The sequence below is a fragment of the Peromyscus leucopus genome, chromosome 13, assembly GCF_004664715.2.
Source record: "Peromyscus leucopus breed LL Stock chromosome 13, UCI_PerLeu_2.1, whole genome shotgun sequence".
Lineage (NCBI taxonomy): Eukaryota > Metazoa > Chordata > Mammalia > Rodentia > Cricetidae > Peromyscus > Peromyscus leucopus.
In genome coordinates, this window is record NC_051074.1 from 48,200,228 (window position 1) to 48,221,098 (window position 20,871).

The 20,871-nt window shown below is 46.4% G+C and overlaps 1 protein-coding gene across 4 annotated transcripts in view; it reads left to right on the plus strand.

Annotated features, from left to right (window-relative positions):
* Positions 1 to 20,871, plus strand: part of Klf7 (Kruppel like factor 7) — an 87,559-nt gene that overhangs the window by 65,721 nt on the left and 967 nt on the right. For all 4 annotated transcript variants that reach the window (XM_037210340.1, XM_028886682.2, XM_028886683.2 and 1 more), the window contains one exon: positions 15,406 to 15,529. In XM_037210340.1, coding sequence (XP_037066235.1) covers positions 15,406 to 15,529 — 124 coding nt within the window. The remainder of the gene's footprint in view (positions 1 to 15,405; positions 15,530 to 20,871) is intronic.

The window sequence follows — 20,871 nt, forward strand, 5'->3', positions numbered from 1 at the left end:
CCAGCAGGTCTGCTTTCCAGGGACCTAGTTTTGACACAGCTCTTTTGAAAGTGAGAAAGAGTGGGGCTCTCCCAACCTTTAAAAGTGCAGCTTGAAATTACATTTATCACTTCCACTCATCTCTCATCAGGCAGGACTTACTCATATGTCAGCAAATAACTACAAAGGAACAGAGATCATCTGTCCGTCCATCCATCCATCCATCCATCCATCCATCCATCCATCCAATCATTACTTTTTGAGACCTTTTGAGACAGGGTCTTGCTATATAGCCCAGTGCCCCGTGAGCTTGTAGCCCTGAAGCCTCTGAAATACTCAGGTGGTAGGTATGTACCACCGTGCCTGGTCAAATAGAATCTTGATGCTTGGTGGTCATTAGCTGAACTAAAAGTCAGAGTGCTCTTACTGCAGATAAGAAGTACATAAACGGAGGCGGTAGCTGGCAGTTGGTGCTCTATGCTTCTGCCCTTAAAAGTCATTTCTTTTTTAGCCTATAATGCAGACGTGCTAATATAAAATGCTCGGCTTGTGAAATTTCCAGTGTGGCACATGGTCAGGAGACAGCCTAGTGCATTGGTGCATTGGGGCATTGGAAATAAGTGTGTGAAAGTTAAGCTTCTGTGAGGTGGCAGAAGTTCTGATTGGAAGTTTAATGTACATTTTGCATGTCACGAGAATAGAGCACTGTTGGTATAATAGGTAGTGAATACAGTCACCAGCTTGAGAGAGCACGCATATGGGGTCAGATTGGCCCCACGCTAATATTTCTTGCACCTTTTCTCCCTCCAGAATGCAAAGTCGAATTGCGTTGACATTTTCTTCCCAGGATGCCTTCCTTTTTCAGTAGAAGAATAGGGAGAAAATGTTATAGCTGCAGGTTTAGTACTGAGAAAACGCAGGCTGTTTGGGGTTAGGGTTCTGTTGTCTGACAGATGGTGTGGGGGTGCTTCTCTGTATGTGGGTGTCGGGTGTTTGTGGTGATTGTAGATTTGAGGGGAAGGGGAGGTTGAGTGTGCGTTAATGTAGGTCCCGTGGCTGGTTTCATCATGGAGTTCTCTTCCTGATGATCCCTTTAGGAAGCATCAGACAGAGGACAGATGTGGATGGAGGGGACAGTGCCCGAAGAAAAGGTGGAAGACAGAGCAGGCGTGCGTGCGTGCATGCGTGCGTGCGCCCACATCAGGACAATGGAAGGTCTCCAGTCTTGGGAACATTGAGGTGGATTATTGTTGCCCTTGAAGGGACTGTTGGTTTTGTAGTTCTGTGTCTTGGCAACATTTCTCAGTTTAAGTCTCTTCTAGACCATGCCACACAAGGAAGGAGGGAGGGGAGAGGGGGAGAGGACAGGGGAGAGCATGCCTACCTGTGCTAGTGGCAGCCTCCCAGAGTGCAGGCTTCCGGAAGTATGGAGGTCGTACATGTTGTCAGATTCTGAACATCCAAATGTCACACACTGGGCCTCTGGCCTCAGAACCGTCCGTTTGTCATTTGGGTCCCTTGGTCTGACTGTTTCCGTCTGTCTGTCCGCTCTTAGTATTGCTCCTCAGGTATTCACCTTTCACCTCTGCTGTGATACGCCACTGCTGCTTGTCTCTGGGCCTTTTCATAATGTCCTTTCTCTTTGGAATGCCCTTGGCCCTGGCGTTCTTCAAATTTCACTATGTCTGTTCTCCTTCGGGGGCTTCCGCTGTAATGATCCTAATGAGTTATAAGGTTTTTCCTCTCCACATGACAGTATACACACACACACACACACACACACACACGCACACGCACACGCACACGCACACACGCATACATGCACGCACGCACGCATGCACACACACATATTTACCACACACACTGGGCCCTGCATCATTTGTGTGCATGCCTGGTGCTTTCCCCCTGGGATTTCTCTGATGGCACGGTTCTTTCCTCTCTAGCCATGTGATTGGTAGATGCATGTTAGAGCTAATGCCGGTGGAACCCAGTGTGCCACAAAGCAGAGACTATCACTGAATTTGAGAAGAAGTCTAAGAATTGGACCTGGTATGTTTACTGTGGACAGAGATGCAGGAAGGGTTCATTATCTTTAAGATAATGCATCTTAAAGAGGTCTGTGGATCTGGTAGGCAAGGTGGTAACAAGCGTTTATCCTATTGGATTTGGGCTGATGGCTGACTTGTTAATTAGCAAGCGTTGTTTTGGGTTCAAACAGTGTATCTGAGCCTGTATTAGGTTCTGAGTGATGAGCGAGGCAAACAAAATGTCTATCCCAGTGCCTGGTCCCACACTCTGCACTTAGTATTTATTATCACATTGCAAGTGTAAAATGTCCCAGTTTAGAAAACACTTTGCGTCTGATGTGGGTGGGGAAAATCAGGACACAATGTTGTGCCATAAAAAGATAACTGTCTACAGGAACTAGAAGCCAGGTGACCAAAGACTGAAGATGTGGAGAAGACTAAAATTTGGGGGGAGGTAAAATACTTCAGTAGGAGGTAACCTGTGGAAGACAGACATCTTATGAGTGGATGCCCCATGACACTCCAGTAAGTAGAGGTCTAGAGAGGTGGTGGTATGTAGAGAGGATGGAGATACCATGTCTTAGATGTGGTAACAGCTGGTAAGGTAGAAAAGCCGACGGCCTAGTTTCATGGATACCATCTCTTAGTTACCTCAGCAGTGGTGTGGAAACAGAGTCTGCTCTAGGCTGTCATTCGTCACAAAATAAGAAATGTAGATTTTCTTTTCTGAGTTAGTATTTTCTTAGACTTTGATACTAAGGTAAAATAGATGGTTGGGTTGATTTAGTCAATAAAGAGATTCAACCTCTGGGAAAAAAAGTTTCATCATTTTGGAAGAGATTTTTGTAGGTTATTGATGACTTAACCCCTTACTTTTTTGACATTTGTCTCTAAAAGAACTAGATCCACACATAGTCTGTTGAAAGGTAGCTCGTCTAGAGAAGGTATCTGCCCTCCATTGTCTCTGTGTAAATTCTCTAATTTCAGCTTTTGAGGGCTTGTTAGAATTGTATTTTTAGACTTGTTAAATTTTAGAGGAAATTATCTTATGAGAATTGGTGTGTTTAGGCTACATTTCCACCATCCGAGTTGTATAATCAGGGAATAACAAAATATCATCATGAACTTAATCAAAACATACTCAGGATGCTGACCCCAGTCATTTTATAACTTCGAAAAGCAGCCCTGCAGTGGTTTTGGATAATCCTGTCCTATTTTTTCAAATACATATTTCTTTTCATATTTATAACATATATAGTAGAAAGCTAACTTCCTTTCCCAGTAGTAATTCAGGCTTCTAGTTTTTGATTTTTAGTTAGAACTAAAGAAAAGAGCAGCATACTAGACACTACATTCGATGTCGTCGTCGACATTGGGTGTGTCATTTGGTGACTGCCATACATCTCAGCTCTGGCTTGTTCTGATGCGATGTCCTCTCACCTGTCCTGACCATCCCGTCCCCTCCATGTGCTATGATCCCCGAGTGTCAGTCTCCTCACATCCTCCTCAGCATCCTGAAAATCTCCTGTGGGTGTGGGGGAGTGTCACGTAGGCCAGCCCATGCTCAGACGTGGATGTACCACAGCTGTTCCTTTTCTTGCTATCAAACTCCAGTCAAGAAGAATAGACTCGTTGCCATACTCACTTGGATGTATGCTCCGGGGCTGTCAGCCTTTGAAATAGATCAGCTCTTCAGGGGGTCCAGGCACTGTCAGGGAGGCTTCCTAATGAATGTCTTCAAGATTCTTTATTCTTTACAGTTTTTGTTGTAGTGAAAGCCTGTTCTTTAGTCCTTTATGAGTATCTTTTATATTTGAAAGCGAATCCCAAGAATCGACCAAAGGTGAATTTAAATAAAGCTCAGATGTTTTTAACAATCAAATTCCTACCTAAATATGAGCATAAAGGGTAGAAACTTGAATTAGGGAAGAATTGTTGTAGTAGTAAATGGAAGAATTATCTTATGTATTAATTTCAAATTAGCTCACATGGTGGTGAAGTTGTCATGTTAACAGGAAAAAAAAATGAATGCTCTAGTAACTTTTTCCTTCAAATTTAACATATACCTGGTCTTTATATTAAATATAAATCTAATAATATAAAGATATTAAATTTCCAAGTGACATCAAGCTTTCATTAGATTAATCTCTAAAATAGCTGATAAAAATCATTGTTAAAAGCAAACTCAAGCCGGGCAGGGGTGACCCGCACCTTTAATCCCAGCACTCTCCAGGCAAAGCCAGGCGGATCTCTGTGAGTTCAAGGTCAGCCTGGTCTACAGTGCGAGATCCAGGACAGGCACCAAAACTACACAGAGAAACCCTGTCTCCGAAAACCAAAGGAAAAAAAAAATGCAAACGCAAGCCAAATACAAACAAAATAGGGAAAATATTTTTCTAAGTAGCTTGGTGCTTTAAAAAAAAATAGCAGTAGTTAAAGTGTCTGAAGTTCAAGTGGTCATGATTTCCCATTTCATAATTTGAGGACATGGAACACCAGATATGGGTGCTGTTGGGGTTTTCACTTGCCCCCCTCACTTTTTCTCTTGGGGGGGGTTCTTTGAGACTTGGCCATGACCTTGCTGTGTAGCCATGGATGACCTTGACCTGCTGCTTTGTGCCTAAGTGTGTAAATGAGTCTGCTGTCTTGTGGGAACAGCAGCGCTCCTGTCTTAATCGTTGGGGGGTTTTGCTCTGTTTTGTTGGGGTATGCTGCTCACCGGTTGTGCTCTGCCCCGCCCCCCTAGAACATATTAGAACCCTTCATACATTTTCCACTATGACTGTGACTCTGACATAACTCAGTACATACGTCAAACATCCTTTGGCTGATGGGAAGCTTGGTGAGGTGCGTCCCCAGGCACAGGTTGACGACATCACGTGTGCCACGTTGAAAAAGCTCCTTAACTTTCAACCGTTAAAACTTACTTCAGCGTCTAGGCTGTCGTCGCCTTGATTTGGCCAACCGAGTTTTCCGCCAACATTTCCAACACAGTCCGCAGGAACCTGACACTTTACCTCCTAAAGAATGAAAAAGTGGAAATATGGCCCCCAAGGACTCGTCTGATTCTGCGCATTCCGCCGACCATGCTGTGCAGGGCAGGGTAAGCCAGAGGAGCGCCTCCGTGTGCTCCCTGCACTCCAGTGTAAGTCTCACGAAGAAGCCCCTGTGTCCCTGCCCTCCCTTATGTACACGTGACAGGGGCCTCCGTTCCCACCATCCTCTCTGGCCTCTCACGTGCCAAATTCTTTTCTTCTACCCTCGTCACCGATCAAAGTAGCACCTTCTGTTTGAGTAGGACTTTGTAGTTCGCCGGTCACATTCACACGCTAGGTTTCCGCAGAGCAGGTGAGCGCATGCGCCAAAACCCGTGTGGAAGACAGTGACAGAGTTGGTTTTCACCACCCACCCTGTCGAGGCAATCTCTCCTGTTTAGGCAGCTGTTCTGTGTGCTCCAGGCTAGCTGGCAGTCTACCTTCTAGGTGAGTCTTCTGTCTCCACCTCCCATCTCATTGTAGAAGTCCTGGGATTACAGATGGACACCACCACATCCAACTGTTTTCACACAGGTTCCCGAGGTTGAACTTGGTCATCAGGCTCCGGGCGTGGCTAGGTAGTGCTTTTACCCACCCAGCCGTCTTTCCAACCCCAAGAACTCTGAAGTCTTTAAGAGGTACCTGGTGACTGACGCTGTGAGTTAGTCAGACACACTGTTATTATATGACAGAGTTAGAACTCGAATGATCCCTCTCCCCCTTTGGAACAGTGGTTTCTGAGGCATCGACTAGGAATTTGCTAGACGTGCAGATTCCTCAGTCCTCCTCTAGTGAATCAGTCACTCGGGGTGGAGTCCAACGGTTTTTTCCTAGACCTTAAGAGGGCTCTAATGCAAACCGAAGTAAGAGAACTCCTGCAATAGGAAGATTATCCACGGCAAGAGAGGTTGCTATGGGAGATGCAAACCACTAAAAATAGTAATTATGTTGGACTTCTTATGGCACTTCTGTGGATATATATAATTTAACATATATATGTCAAAATTAACATATATGTGTTAATGGCATAACTCAGTACATACGTTAAACTTTCAGTGGTGAAAGTTAATGTAGTCCTACAAAGAGGCTAAAATATTTTTATACTGCTTCTGTTGTGTGTGTGTGTGTGTTTATTCATACACACACACACACACACACACACACACACACACACACACACACGAAAGAGAGAGTAAGCTTATGCTATGTTTTGTGAGTAAAGTGAGTAAATTGATCATGGTTCCTGACCTCAATGAAATTTACTCTTTGGCCAGGGGGAGACTCCATCCATCTATTAAGTTTGGGAGATCAAAGAAGTCTTCTTTGAGTCTTTTGATTGAATGAACATTTCCTAAATGCTCTAAACCTGTGTTCCCAGGCCCTTAACACATGCTGCCATTTAAACTTACAGAGTTTCCATCCATGCACATGTTTGCTGCCTTCACCTTGGCATCTCAACTTGAGTATCAACTGCTCGGGCTCCCAAACTCATGCACAGAGCTTCTCCAAGCAGACTCTGCCATAGAAGGGTGATTCAGGCAGCCAACCCCATTGTAGCAACAAGGAGAATCCTCCAAATGAGAGGAGCTGCTGTTACATTTGGGGAGTTTGCCAGAGCCTTCCAGACAGAAAGATAAGAGGCAAGGGGGTGGGTAGGAGGAGAAGGGGGAAGAAAGGAGAATAAAGGAGTAGGTTTGAGAGTCCACCAAAGCACAATAACTGAGTGGGGCTGCCAGGTCTTTCTCTCTCTCTTCCCAGCCTCTTGTAGTTGAGAGTTTGTGCAAGATTATGAGTGTGGGAGCAAGCTTGTGTCTCCCACAGGTAAGAACACAGAAATGTCAACACTAGGTGTGTCAGGCCGTGGGCCGGACAAGGGCAGCAATATGGTAATATTCGGGAGGATGAATCTTTCAGGTTGAGTTGGTCATGGGACTTGTGAACTTCAGTCCGGAGCAGAAATATATGTATGCCACCGAGGCAATTTTTTATTTTATTTATGTAAAAAGAAGGCTGGGGAGGGTCAACTCGGTGGCAGAATTCTTGCTCAGCTGGAACAGAGCACTGCCAAGAAGGAAAAGAGGGACAGGTAAAAATTAATTTTAGCAACATAAACCAATGCACACAAATATAACATAAAATCAATATGAAAAATGTAGTAATATGTCATGTTTTCCACTCCTTGTAGAGTGGGTCTTTAAAATTTAGTCTGCATTACTTTGGATGGCATATTTGAGTCCGTGTGTTAGATTTTCCGTGATGAATGGAGTCCTGCTAAAAGCACAAAGCAATTTGACAGTGCCAAAGTTCCTAAGGTCCATTTTACAAACATAGGTTCAAGTCCTTTAGTTCCCTGAGTGCATTTCAAGTATGCACACCACATGCGCCTGTGTCCACTGTCTTGGTCAGTACAGATATCAGAGGCTGTGAGAGTATGCCAGAACCCCCTCCCATCGCTCTCCCTGTTCTGAAGTAGGACCTGCACATCTTTGAGGATGTGATTTAAGTGATTTCTGAACCGTTGCCTTGAAGGAGATACTCAGGCTACGGAGAGTTTGGCCTACCTAAGCTGGCCATTGCTTTATAACTGTTTGCAGAATAAATTTCAAAAAAGAATACATAGTAATTTGCCCTGAAAATGGATAAATGCTTTTTGTAAATGCAGTAGTGTAGGTCCTAGCACCTGGGAGGCCCTGGGTGAGGCAGTAATAGGCGAGTGGAGAATCAACGTGGAGCACGGATTAGTGCAGACACACTATTTTATGTAGTAGCTATTGGAGATGCTTTCGATATTCTGGGCTAGTACAGTCTTTGTCTTATTTCCTCTCAGTCAGCCAATCCTTTATTGGAGAAGAAGAGAAACTACTTAAGATACAGCTGGAATCAAAGAGAAACCTGGGCAATTCTCCAAAGCAGAGCCCATCAGTAACTCAGTCCTGGTACTTTAAAACAGTGGTACCAACAAGCCTGAGCCGGCGTGACCAAGCTGTGGAGTGACGTTTGCTGGTTGTTCTCTGTTTCTGGTGTTAGGAAAGCTTCATGGCATTGTCCCTCCTGGTGACTCATTCCCCTGGGTGCCACACTGTAGAGTCTTGAGTGCCGCTGAGTGGGATGTGGAAGCACTTGGTGGGCCTTTGCTGGTGGATGGCCTTTGGTTGTCCTTAAAGGAAAAATGAACTCCTTATACCATGTTCTCCAGCCTCTCCATTTCCCAATCTGAGACATTTCCATGTTCTTAACCCAGGCCCTGAGAGGACGAGAGCCTTGATATACCAGGATCGCATTGCAAATCAGGAAAGATTCAAATTAGCCTTTTGGGAACTCAAGCCATGTCAGAGTTCTCCTCTTTGTAAGACGTGGATTCAGAATGACGCTTTGCAGATCAGGAAGTGGATTTAGAGAATTTGCATGCACACTGCTCATTTCCAAGGGTCTTTTAAAAATCCTTGAGTGCGCAATTCTGCTGCATGCTCATATTTCACGCTATACCATCTGTATCTTAAAGGTGAACTTGAAGCTCGGTGCATCTGCTCCATCAGGGATGCTTTCTAGTCCAGCCCCAGAGGCAAGCCTTTATAAACGGGCTGCATAAGTGGATGCCCTTCACTGTCCAGGGGGCAATTGCTCAGGAGGCCTAGGTCCTAAGTGTGAGATGCAGGTGGTCAGGACTCTCTTCCTTTAGGCTCTGAGAGGTGAGGAAAGGATGGAAATGACCTCTGATGGTGAAGGAATACACATTTAGTCCACCTCCAAGAGGCATCTCAGACGTAAACAGCCAAGCACACGTTTTTACCTCTTAAGCCAGCAAGGGATTAGAAGTCACACAAGCTGTCTTGTTCCCTGTGTGGACTCCGGTCTTTGTTGACAGGGAAGATGCAGTAGGTCTGAAGGATTCTTTTTTTTAATTATTATTATTCATTTAGTGTGTTCTACTCGGAGGGGTGCCACAGCATGCTCAGGGCTGTTAGCATTGCAGCGGGCAAAATGGGTGCTAGCCTAAAGCTGACCGTCTGGCCGAGGACGGGACAGTAGTGCACAGCATCGCCAGGCCGCCTCATTTCAGAGTGAGGAGGTGCTGTGGCTAGAGGGACAGTCTGCACTTTATTTCACGTGGAGACACGGCTGGCTTCCGACTCTGCATCCTCCCGCCTTCCCCTCCCGCACGCTAGGATTGCAGTGTGCTCCGCCACAGTGTCACCGGTCACCTGCTCTGTGACGAGGCTAGTGAGGGTGGGGCTGCCTTGAGGCAGAGGCTGAGTGAAGAATTCTGTGAAGGAACAAGAACGTTCCAGGCGTAGGGCGAAGCCAGGGCGGACAGAGGCCCTGGGGTAGAGGCACGTGCGAGATATGGCGTGGCAAGATGGGGATTCCTGGAAGGGGAGGTTCAGGTCATGCTAGCTGCATACTTTAGGGCTCTGTAGACTTGGGACTTTTTTTTTCCCCCCTAAGAGAACGGTGGGGACAAATAAACATTTGCATTTCATTGTAATGTTTTTTTTTTTTTTTAGGTGGGAATGGTTGTGGTAACCCTAGTACCATCTGTTGTCACCTTTCACAGAAAAATGGTGTATGTGTGCGTGTGCATGTGGCGTGTGTTAATCTCTGTGCACGTGTGTATGCATGCATGTGAAGTTCAATATTGGGTATCATCTTCCGTTATCCTCTGCCTCTTTTAAGACAGTCTCTCACTGACCCTGGAGGTCATTGATCTTGCTAGGCTGGCCAGCCCATGAGTTTCAGGCATCCTGTCTCCACCCACCCAGCTCTGAGATTATAGGGGGGGGGTGGCACAATGCTTGCTTTTTGTTTGTTTGCTTGGGTGCTGGGATTCCAAATTCAAGTCTTTCTGCCTTTGTGGAGCATACTTCACCTAACCAGTCATCCCCCCAGCCCTCAGAATAAGGTTTTCGGATACTTAAAACAAAATCCATGCAATGTCAAAGAAGCCGAGTGTATGGGTGTAGAACATGTCAAGGTGCCCTGGGAAAGACACGGGCTGTGGTTTTGAATTTTCAAAGGCTTCTGTGACGGCTTTAAGAAGAATTGAGCTGTAAGGGCCAAGAATGGAAGCAGACCAGTAGCATGGGGCTAGAGCGGCTGCTTCCCGTAACCTGCCAGGACCCTGGCCTCAGAAGCTGGCCTGTGCAGCTCCGTCTTTTTGAGTGCAAGAGGAAAAAAAAATGTATAACTTCTATTTATATTTAATTTACAGCCTTTCTGAGTGCAAGAAGAATAATGTATGACTTTATTTATATTTAATTTGCCCTCATTCTTTTTAATGATCGCTCTATTGAATATAGGCTTTACAGTATCCTAACATGCGAGGGCTTTAGTACATTTATATAATTCATGAATAAATCTACATATATTTGGGGTGCACGGTCAGAAAGTATTTCTGACGGTGTCATTTGATCCATCAGGTCTGCTGATCACAATTTAGGGAGAGTGACCCTGGGAGAGGCAGAGAAAATGCCATGCTGGTTGAGAGCACACTCCATTTCAGATCCGTTTTGTAGGAGCGCATGCATTCTTGCTGTAATTCAACCTCGATAAATGGCAGTTGTGTTCCTCAGGCACCCTTACCTCTCCTTAAGAGCCCTCATCGGGCTGTAAATCACCTCTGAGGTGGCATGTCTCCCCCAGGGAAACAAGTTTCTTGAGGTGATTGCCAGCCAGGCAAAGTGGTTCTTGATATTCAGCCTGAAACCTGGGGGTTCTGGAGGGTGCTCTCCTTCCTGCCCTGGGAGCTGGGTGCGCAGTCGCTGGGTGTGCAGCCACCTCTGTGATGTGTACACCTGCATCTACTCTGTGATCTGCTGGGGACTCCTGACCTAATGCTTTATGTGTCTCTGAATCCGCCTGTCTCAAACGCCCTTCTCCCGGACATCTTTGTTCACTCTTGGGGTGCAGCGGGATGAGTGATATAACCATTCTGGGTGTCACACACCTGCCGTGTGCTTCATTTTTATACCCTGGAGGAGTAGCTGGTGTAGACAGGAAGGAAGTCGGGGTGAAGGAGAGGGTCAAGTGGGGAGAAGAACTGAGTGACAGCTTACCTAGCCCATTTAAGAGTTCATCAGCCGCCACCATCCCTCCAGTCTTTCTTACCCTTCTTCTTCTTCTTTTTTTTAATATTTATTTATTTATTGTGTATATAGTGTTCTGGCTGCGTGTTTGCCTGCAGGCCAGAAGAGGGCTCCAGATCTCATTACAGATGGTTGTGAGCCACCATGTGGTTGCTGGGAATTGAACTCAGGACCTCTGGAAGAGCAGCCAGTGCTCCTAACCGCTGAACCATCTCTCCAGCCCCCTTTCTTACCCTTCTTTTTCCTCCCCATCCTCTTCTCCCTCCCCCTTGATCTTATGCCACCCCTCTCTTCTCCTCCCTCCTCCTTTTCTTGCTCTTATCTTTCCCCTCTCCCCTCATCTTTCCACCCACCTCCCTCCTACCTTCCCCCCACTTCTCTCCTTCTTTTCTCTTCCCTTCCTTTCTCCCCCTCTCTCAGTAATCACACAGGGAAGTTCCTTGACATAGAAAGACGGTGAAACCTTTCACCAAGTGAGCAACTTTTTCCAGAGGTAGATTAGTAGGATAAGAATTCACGCCTTTTAGGTATCGGTGCTCCGCACCTCAGATCTAGTGAGGTGTTGGGGGTCTGTGGAGAAGCCATCCTGACCATAGTGAAAACTCTAACAAGGATTTACAGACCTGCCTCACCAGTCCAGGCCAGTTTAAGGATCTGGGCACAGAATGTGGGAGACAGCAGCCTAAGTCCCCCTGCCCCCAACTCCATATGTCTTTTCTGTTCCTCTGACCTCTGAACCCTGTATTCAGGCACAGCTCCTTCATTCTGCTGAATTCCCTGGTGATGACTTAAAAATCCTCACGAATGAGTATTTGCCAGAGTGCTAACTTGAAGGTAAACTGATTAGACATTGAGGAAATCAAAAACAAAAACAGCCCAGTGAGTCACCTGATGTCACTGGGCTGGGATGTCAGGCACAAAGGGCCCGACCTCTGCACTGTTCTGCATGGTGCCGGGCCACAGCTGAAGACAGTGCCTGCCGGGAGAAAGGGCTCTGAGCCACATCACGCCTCCTGCAGGCGAAGGAGTCACAGGCACCAGGACGCTGAACTCCCTCCTGGTAGGACAGCTGACCGTGTGCAGGGAACGAACCGGGCAAGTGCAGTGTTTCGGGGAAAATAACCAACATTTCGGAGAAAAAAACAAACACTTTCAGATGAGGAAACCAAACCTTAAGTGCCCCGGTTTCTGTCTCCTCTCTTCTCTGTCCTTTCTGGACCCTTCACAGCATCATTACCTATGCCAGGCCAGCCAGTTCCTGTGTGAGATTAATCTGGGACAAAGATCCCTGGTACTAGGAAACGCCAGGCTTTAGATTATTTATTTATTTATTTATTGTTTGTTTGTTATTATTATTACTATTATTAGGTCTCTGGGACTGGAAGGCATTTTGAATTTCTGAACACTTAGGTGCCTTGTTCATATTTACATATGTATTTTTGTACCAGGTCTCCATGTGAAAGAACAGAGAGCCCTGGGAGTGATCCATAGCATTAAATAGCTGATGCCCACTCGTCTTTCAGACAGGGCCCTGGGGTAGCTTGCTTTCCCTGTGGCACCCCTCTCATTCTGAGCATACCTGAAGGGCACCCTGGCCTTGTCTCCGGTCCACATACATACTGAAGAGCTATTAAAACTTGCACTGTCTCCCTGTTTCTCAATATCGAAGCTGACCACCTTGACTCCAGCCTTGGCTGTCTGGAGCCGTGAGCTTGCTCAGTGTTTTTAACTGACTTTAGGCCTTTCTCCCAAACAGCTCCTGCAAACACAGGAACTAGGGGAGGAGCTGAGGTTCATTGTCTAGTCGCGAACTACCTGGTCCAAGAAACCTGTTGTATATACCATAGTAAAGAATTCAGCACAGTCACAAGTGTGCTGACTCTTAAGTTGAGGACACGTCTCCACTCCTTTCTTCAGCAGATGTATCCTTACCAGTGTTTCTCATCAAGGAACTAGCAATAAGGTGAACCCAACACAACTTGGTGTTACACATGCACACGCATGCGTGTACACACACACACACACACACACACACACACACACACACACACACACACACTCTTCCATAAATGAATCTTTCCTCCTAGGTCCCACTACTCAATGTATCCTTGATTCCCTTGGAAGGAAATTCATGTCTCCCTCCCTTTCTGTCCTGCGTCTTGCAAAGCAGTGGACTCACCAGGGCACCAGTTCAATGAAATAATAATTGCAAGCATGGCTGGGTGGTGGTGTCTCAATGCCTTTAATCCCAGCACTCAGGAGGCAGAGATGGGTGGATCTCTGTGAGTTTGAGGCCAGACTGCTCTGTAGAGCGAGTTCCAGGACAGCCAGGGATACATAAGAAAAACTTTGTCTTGGGGGGAAAAAAAAGACTTTCAAGCATGTTTGATTTGATTCGAGGTGATAGAAATGGAGAATTGTGAGTGCTTTTTAGTCAAGTTTAAAGAGATGAAAAGGTGGAAAGAAAAAAATAGGTCAAGTACTGTAACCAGGTAATGTTTTCTTAAATGTTTTGTGGTGGGAGATGTAGCTGTTGAAAAAGCAGAAAGATGTGTACATCCATTATACTGTAGCTTGAAAGTGTGTGTGTGTGTGTGTGTGTGTGTGTGTGTGTGTGTGTGTGTGTTGTATGTCTGTGCTTGTGTGGCTATGTCTATGTGTGCATGCAGGTGCATGTGCAGATGTGTGTTCATGAATGTGTGTTCTGGCCAGAGGTCAGAGGCCAGAGGCCAGAGGTCAGCATCAGGTGTCTTCTTCAGTTGCTCTCCACTTTGGTTTTTGAGATAGGATCTCTCCCTGAACCTGGAGCTCACCAGCAGCCTAAGCTGGCTGGCTGCCTGCCTGGTGAACTCCAGGGATCAGCTTGTCTCACTTTCTAGTGCACGGCCGTGCCCAGCTCTTTGACATGGCGTCCGGGATGCTTATTTGTATGCCTGTGCTTATGCATCTAGCACTTCAGTGAACCGTCTCCCTGGCCCTCAAATTGTATACTTTATAATATTTACCAATAATATGAGTCTCCCATGTGCCAGCTAGCGTTTCTAATTAGTATGTAACAAATAAGCTAGATTGTTAATTTTTACAAATCTTTTAGGAGTACATGTTATTGTTATCGCTGAGAAAACAGGAGCCCAGAGAACTTTGTAAACTTGCCTAAGGCTAGACAGCCACCCGAGATTGATCACCCTTGCCTGTGGTCAGATGTAGGACCATAGGAAGGTTGACTGCGGACCCTAGACCACTGTACTCACCAGCCTTTCAGCGGCAGGGGCGCCACGTTAGGATTTCATTGGACTTTTAAACATTATTTTTTCTACTTAATGAGGACCAGCTCGCTATATAGTTAGAAGGATAAATATTTGTCCTATTTGATGACAGATGTGATGGGTTTTAAAAAAAAAAAAAGCCTCAGGCAAAGTCATGCACGTTTTCTTACATATTCCTCCATCTGTATTTACTCTGTGAAAAGGTCACTGGAGCACAAGGACTCAGATTTCATGTTTCTCCGCAACTTCTCTGCGGCTAAGCCTTGCTCTACAAATTGACTTCTAAAATATTTTGTGATGATGTATATTGCTGTCCGGTATGAACACTCTGGAAGAGCCCCCGAGTCATGGGAACCTCCTGACGAGGACCTCTGGGAGGTTTCTCCATGAATGCCAGGAATTGGGAAGGGATTTTTGTCTTTCCCTCAGTCGATGGTCTTGCTGTCTGTCCATCCAGTCCCATTTCCTGGAAGGAACACGGGTTCTGGGAGGCAAAGGTGTTTCTCTCGTCCCTTAGCTACCTGGCTATGGTTTTCGGGGGAAGAGCGGGGGGAAGGGAGAGAGAGAGAAAAAAAAAAGACTGAAATAGTAAATGACTGTAGGTTCTTGAGAAAAATAGAGTTAGAAGCATTTGTGGTCCGGATGAAAATAGCACGTTTCCTTTCTGCCGGGACCATGGGGCTCAGAGTGCTCCGGGGAATAGAAAATAAATAAAAATTGATTCCTCACCAGTTGAAGGAAATGCCCTGACTCTGGGAACTGAAATGACAGCCCCAGAATTGAAGAGCTTGTAAAGCCACTTTTGAAGGTTAAAAAAAAAAAAAAGGAAAAAAAGAAAGAAAGAAAACTCAACACCAGGAGGCTAAAAAAAAAAAAGTGACATTCTATATTAGGGAATCTAGTCTCCCTAAAATGATCTGAGAGGCTGTTTTCTGAGACCGGCCACCAGGCAGCAGAACCCCGGCAGGCGTGAGGTCCTTCCTTGCTGACCATGGTCCTTCCGTGTCTTCTGCAGGTGAGAAGCCTTACAAGTGCTCATGGGAAGGCTGTGAGTGGCGTTTTGCACGGAGCGATGAGCTCACGAGGCACTACAGGAAACACACAGGTGCAAAGCCCTTCAAGTGCAACCACTGTGACAGGTAAGGCGACCTAGAAGCTACCGGAACTAAGGAGGGAGATGGTGCTCGTAGGTTGGAGGCTGGTCCATAGGTGTGATGTAGGACGAGTCACGGGCCCGGCTCACCCCCAGCTCCATGGCCCTAGCAATACCTTTTACGTCTCTACTGCTTAAAAAAAAGTGAGAGGAAGCATACTCCTACGTGGTATAAATTCGGGTTCTCAGTTTGGTGGCATAACATTGGCTCAGCCTTGGCCCCCATCACCAGTGCTGGTCGCTGGGTAGAAACAAGACATCAGCGCCACTCCTCACGCAGAAGTGATGAGTCGGAACATTAGAGTACACTGGAAAAGGTAATAGACTATCTCATCATCGTTGCTTCTTCTGATCTTTTTATTATCATCCATACCCACCTTCCCTCATCTTTCATAGTGAAGGTGGGGGGGGGGAGGTCGATCAATGGGAGAAAGGCTCATTTCTAAGACTTCTTTCTGAAGCATTATTGGAAATAAGTTTACTAAAGGAAGGGCCTGTTCTTTGGACATCTGGACTATTCCTTCCTCGATGAAGATATGCTCAAGGGTCCAAAGATGGCCGTACTCTGCAAACTCACCCTGTAATTCAATTTCAAACCTTCAGCATTTGATGGTGGAAGAAGGATCATGTAGCCGCAGATAGTAGCCAAGTAATAGTATCTGACAGCCCTGGCATTATCAGCCGATAAACCCCAAAATGGAGACTCTGCAGGCCAAGGTGAAGGCAGGATTAGGTTTAGACATAATCAAATAATGGGCTTGCATCTGAGCATGTTATCCGTCTAATCCTATTTCTGTGTTTAAAAGGAAGCTTAAGAAAATTAACCATCTTTTTAATGCAATACTAAAGGTCTCAGTTATGATGAGAAAAATGCTTCTAATACAATAAAAGTCCCTGAAAGCCTCAGGGTTCCCTGGTTTGGACAGCAGCATGCAGGATGGGGGTGGGGGGGGCGGTGGGGGGGGCAGGATGTCCATAGAGACCTGGCTGTCCTTGGGAGGAAATGAGATCTCTCTCACTTCCTGCCTCTCCCAGTCCCTGTGCTCCACACCTGCATCTCCCACTGGCCAGGCCTTCCTCTGAGAGTTTGCTTGCTTGGAGAGTAGAACAGGGATGTCCAAGTCCACACTCTGTCAAGTTGGCCTGGTGTTCTTTGGGGGATGCTTAGAAAGGACAGTTGTGTCTCCCCCCCCCCACCCCCCATTCTTCCTGAAGAGGCTATTTTCCTCTTATCGTCATCCTCTGAGAACTAAATAAAGACCCCATGCCTCCTGGAGTGCGGAGATAACCTCCCCCCAGGCCTGAGGAAGTGTGCTTCTAGCTGCCCTTGTCAGCCTCTGCCTGGAGAGCTGTGTCTGCTCCCCAGGTACACAACCCTCGTTCCACAGCCACTCCCTTCCCTAGAAGGCCTCTCGAGTGCAGCAGCCTTTCTTCCTCAGGGTGTCCCGTCTGTCCGTGTGCCTGTGTTCGACACCATCCTTCAACCTCTGTCCCCCACGGCCCCGGCTCAGTCCTCCCCAGCCCTGGCTAATAAAGAAGCCGACAGGTGTTGGCTCTGCCCACGGGCCTGTGAAGAAGATAACATCCACTGTCGTGAGCTGGGATGAAGATGAATTCTTGGTGAGCTGTCACCATGTAGTGGCAGGAGGTACCCACAGAAGTCACCCGTCTCTGAAGGGTGTTGAGGCTGGGACTTGGAGATTGTGGCATTATGGGTTGCCCTGGTGCTTAGAAGCGGACAATGAGCACTTGGGAGGAAATTGCCAGATCAACCCACTGAGGAATCAGTCACCCCCTTGTGTGGCGGGTGTGGAAAAAATATTCCAAGCCTGTCGGGTGTGAAGGCAGTGGCAGTGATGGGTAATCTGGTTAGTCACTTGCTTAGTTGTCCTCATCAAAATACACCGTGGTCTTTGCAGATGGGAGTTGCCGTGCGGACGGCACCAATTTCTGCGATGCGAAACCGAGGGGGCGTTTGAGTAGGCCAGAGTCCCAGGCCCTAGGTCAGGAGTCCGTTTTCAACCTCAGGAGTGAAGGAGGGCTGGAACTCGCTCGTGTCTCCTGACAGGCCGTACCTCTCATTTCACTCCTCAGGGAGCTAAGAATAGACAGGTCTGGGAACTGTCGTGAGGCCCCAAGGCAGATGAAAGGAAGCCCTGGAGTGATGGGAAGCTGCTGTTCCTGAGGAGACTTTGACCTTTGGAAACGGAGGCTGTCTACAGCCGGTAGCAGGATCCTGTGCCCTGATGGCTTCACAGTGTGTGTGAATGCCTTGCTGCTGGCCTCAGACTTTGAGCAGCCAGCCCCCTCTCTGTAGAGGCTAAATGAGGCTTACCCTCCCTTTTCTTAAACATATTCCATGTGTAATGTACACTTTCATTTTTTGTGTGTGTTTTAAAAATACAGGAGGTAGTCATATGTATTTCTTTTCTTTGCTCCTGCTTAAGATTGTTAAATGTCAAATACTAAACAAGTCCGTATGTCTAGTTTGATCTAGAAAAATTGTAACTGACCACCATAGGCTCATATTCCCAGATGGCTGTCCTGGACTGGAGCTGAGTAACTGTCACATGTTGTGATGATTGTTTTTCTGCTATCCCCACCACTCCCTATTGCCTCTCCAGCATGAAAACAAGTCATTTGTTGTCTAGTTTCCCCTGCTTCCTGTGTTATCTCCTCTAGCAAGGAGCACTATTTCTTCATACTTAATGCCTTATCCCAAGTGGAAAGAGAGAGTCTGGGAGTGTTGTGCGCTTTTTTATACTTGGCTCAGTGCACTTCCATACTTCCCCCTCCTGGCCCCTGAAGACGCTGAGTTTTGTGACCTCAGGCTTCAGGTTAAGGTTGGAGGGGAAACCAGTGAGGTGACTAGACCACCACATCCTCATCATCAGACAGAACCTAGGATAGCCCATCGAGTGATCCAGTGCCAGAGGGACCGGCCCTGTCCCAGCCAAGAGGGCGTGAGGCTATTGATGGGGGCACAGACGGCTCAGTTCTACAAGCAGCAGGCGGAGTAGCACCCCTCCCAACAGGCTGTTAGAATCCAGGGGGGCTGTTATCAAGGTGGTCCTAAAAGGTCTTGGATAGTTGAGAGGGAGGGGGAGTTTTGGTATTTATAGCAGTACACCTTTAGATGACAAAGAGTCTCCTAGAGGGTTGCTGTTGACTTAACACACATTTGACCTCGGAGGGTCCTGACCATAAGCAAGAGAATGACCGTAGGCTTTGACTAGTCCTCCGCAATAGACCAGTTTCAGTCACTAAAGACCTTGTTCTGAAAAGTCATTAGGCTGTGGTGCCATTCTGAATACTTCCCGGGATGTGGGAGCCTTCAAATGATTGGATTCTGCACTTCTAGACTTCTAGAGGCCCAGTTTATCTATTTCTTTCCTGCTTCTATGCAGAGCTCAGTAAGTATAAATTGATAAATGAAAATTAATCTTGACTGAGTACCTAACCTGGTGTATTGAATTTGAGTGGAAACCTTAATTGTGGGGAATCTGGTCTAAGTCTAACTACCAAACATTTCCTGGAATTTGAGCAAATGAAGATGCTTGTTTGGGTCAGTTGGCGCGCAGTTGTATTTCATACCAGACTAAAGGGCTTGGCTTTTTTCCTGAAAAAGATTGAAGGATAAGGATAGATAGTTGAACATATATGGCTACATGTCCTGCCATAGGAGAAGCAGAGGAGAAGCTGAACACACTTGACTGAATAACGTTCTACATCAGGAAGATATCCCCAGGACCTGAGAAGGAAAGCAGGGGCCCGCCCCTCTGGCAAAGCCCTCCCTCTTCATCTCACCAGTTCAGTATACTAGAGACAGACTGGACAGACAGACAGACTGCTCTGTTGTTTTCTCTCAGGTCCTAATTCCACCCTAACCACTGATCCTCTGGGTTGATGTTCTGGTTGTTATAACAACCCGGGACCACAGATGTCTCATGTTTATTTACATTACAAAATTATCCTCTTGCTGGTCTGTAGCCTCCAAGTTCCATAGAAGTTCCTCTCACTGGGCTGTGGTCAAGGTGTTGGTAGCCTTCATTCTACTCTGGAGGTTTTAGGGGAGGAGTCTGTTTCTTGCCTTTTTCCAGGGTCTCATTGCAGGAGACTCCAAATCCTCCATCTTCAAAGCTGCTCTGTCTCTTTCAGCTACCTTTTCCATTTTTAAGGACTGTGCTTTGATGATGGAGGGTTAGAGTCTCCAGAAATGATCTAGGCAGCCTGTTGTTGCCATAAGAAAGCAAAAGAGGTGAGAATTGGGGAAAGGAAGGAGAAGAGACCGTGGGCCCCATGACAGTATGAGATTGTGCAGGTTAAAAGCTGAGTTCCCCGAAGACTGTTTAGCTATATCACTATTTTACAATAAACCGAATCTGTTTCAGAGTTAGTTCAGCGGGATTGCCCATATAGCTGTTCACTCCAAATTAGGGCCTAAAATAAACTGGTGGGGCTGGGGCTGTTTTCGGGTATCCTTGGGTTAGGTTGTTTTCTGCTGTAGTTTTCCCATTCCGTCAGTTTTTCATTGTCTTTCTGTCTTATTTCTCCTCCTCTCCTTAGGTTCTGTTGTGCGTGTGTACCTATTTAAGGAATGGACACAAACAGAGGGTGTGGAGACTGTTGGGGTCAGGGGACAGGGTGGATTTGTGATTTGTTTGTTTTAAGAATGAACAAACACAAGGAAGTCTTGCTTCGGACAGGAAACCCTGCAAACCTGAATGGGTGGCTTGCTAATGTCCTAGCCAGGGTTTTGAGTGTCGGGGCTATCTCAGGCTACAGGGATGCCTAGGAATGTTTTTATAGGCAAAGCAAGGACTGACTTAAAGAAAGAGGGAGAGAGGGAGAGCACACAGCCAGGGTCATGAATGGCTGTTGTTTTACATGAACGTAAGCCAGAACCTAAGACTGCACAGTGTTGGAACATGGAAATGCTTCTACGATACTAATGGTAAGATCCAGAACCCTGCTTTAGAGTGATGTTAGTGTAAAAGGTTATTTATTAGCTCAGATAACTATCAGGAATGGAATTCAGTTTGTCTTGAAGGCTGGCTGAATCCAGGTTCTCAGATATCATCTGGGTTTTTTTTTTTTTTTTTTTTTCTCCCTTCCACCCTCTTCTCTGCCCACTTCCTTCTCCAGCAGGCTTTTCCACAGCTACAGTATAGGCACTAGCAACGCCAAGCTCAGCTCATAGCAATTTAGCATTCCGAGTTGAAGGAGCACGTCTCTCTTCCAGTAATTTCAGCAGTTAAGAACTGCCATTGGCTTCTGTGAGTCATATGACTGTTGCTTAGCAATCAATGCCTCCATAGCTTTCACCTT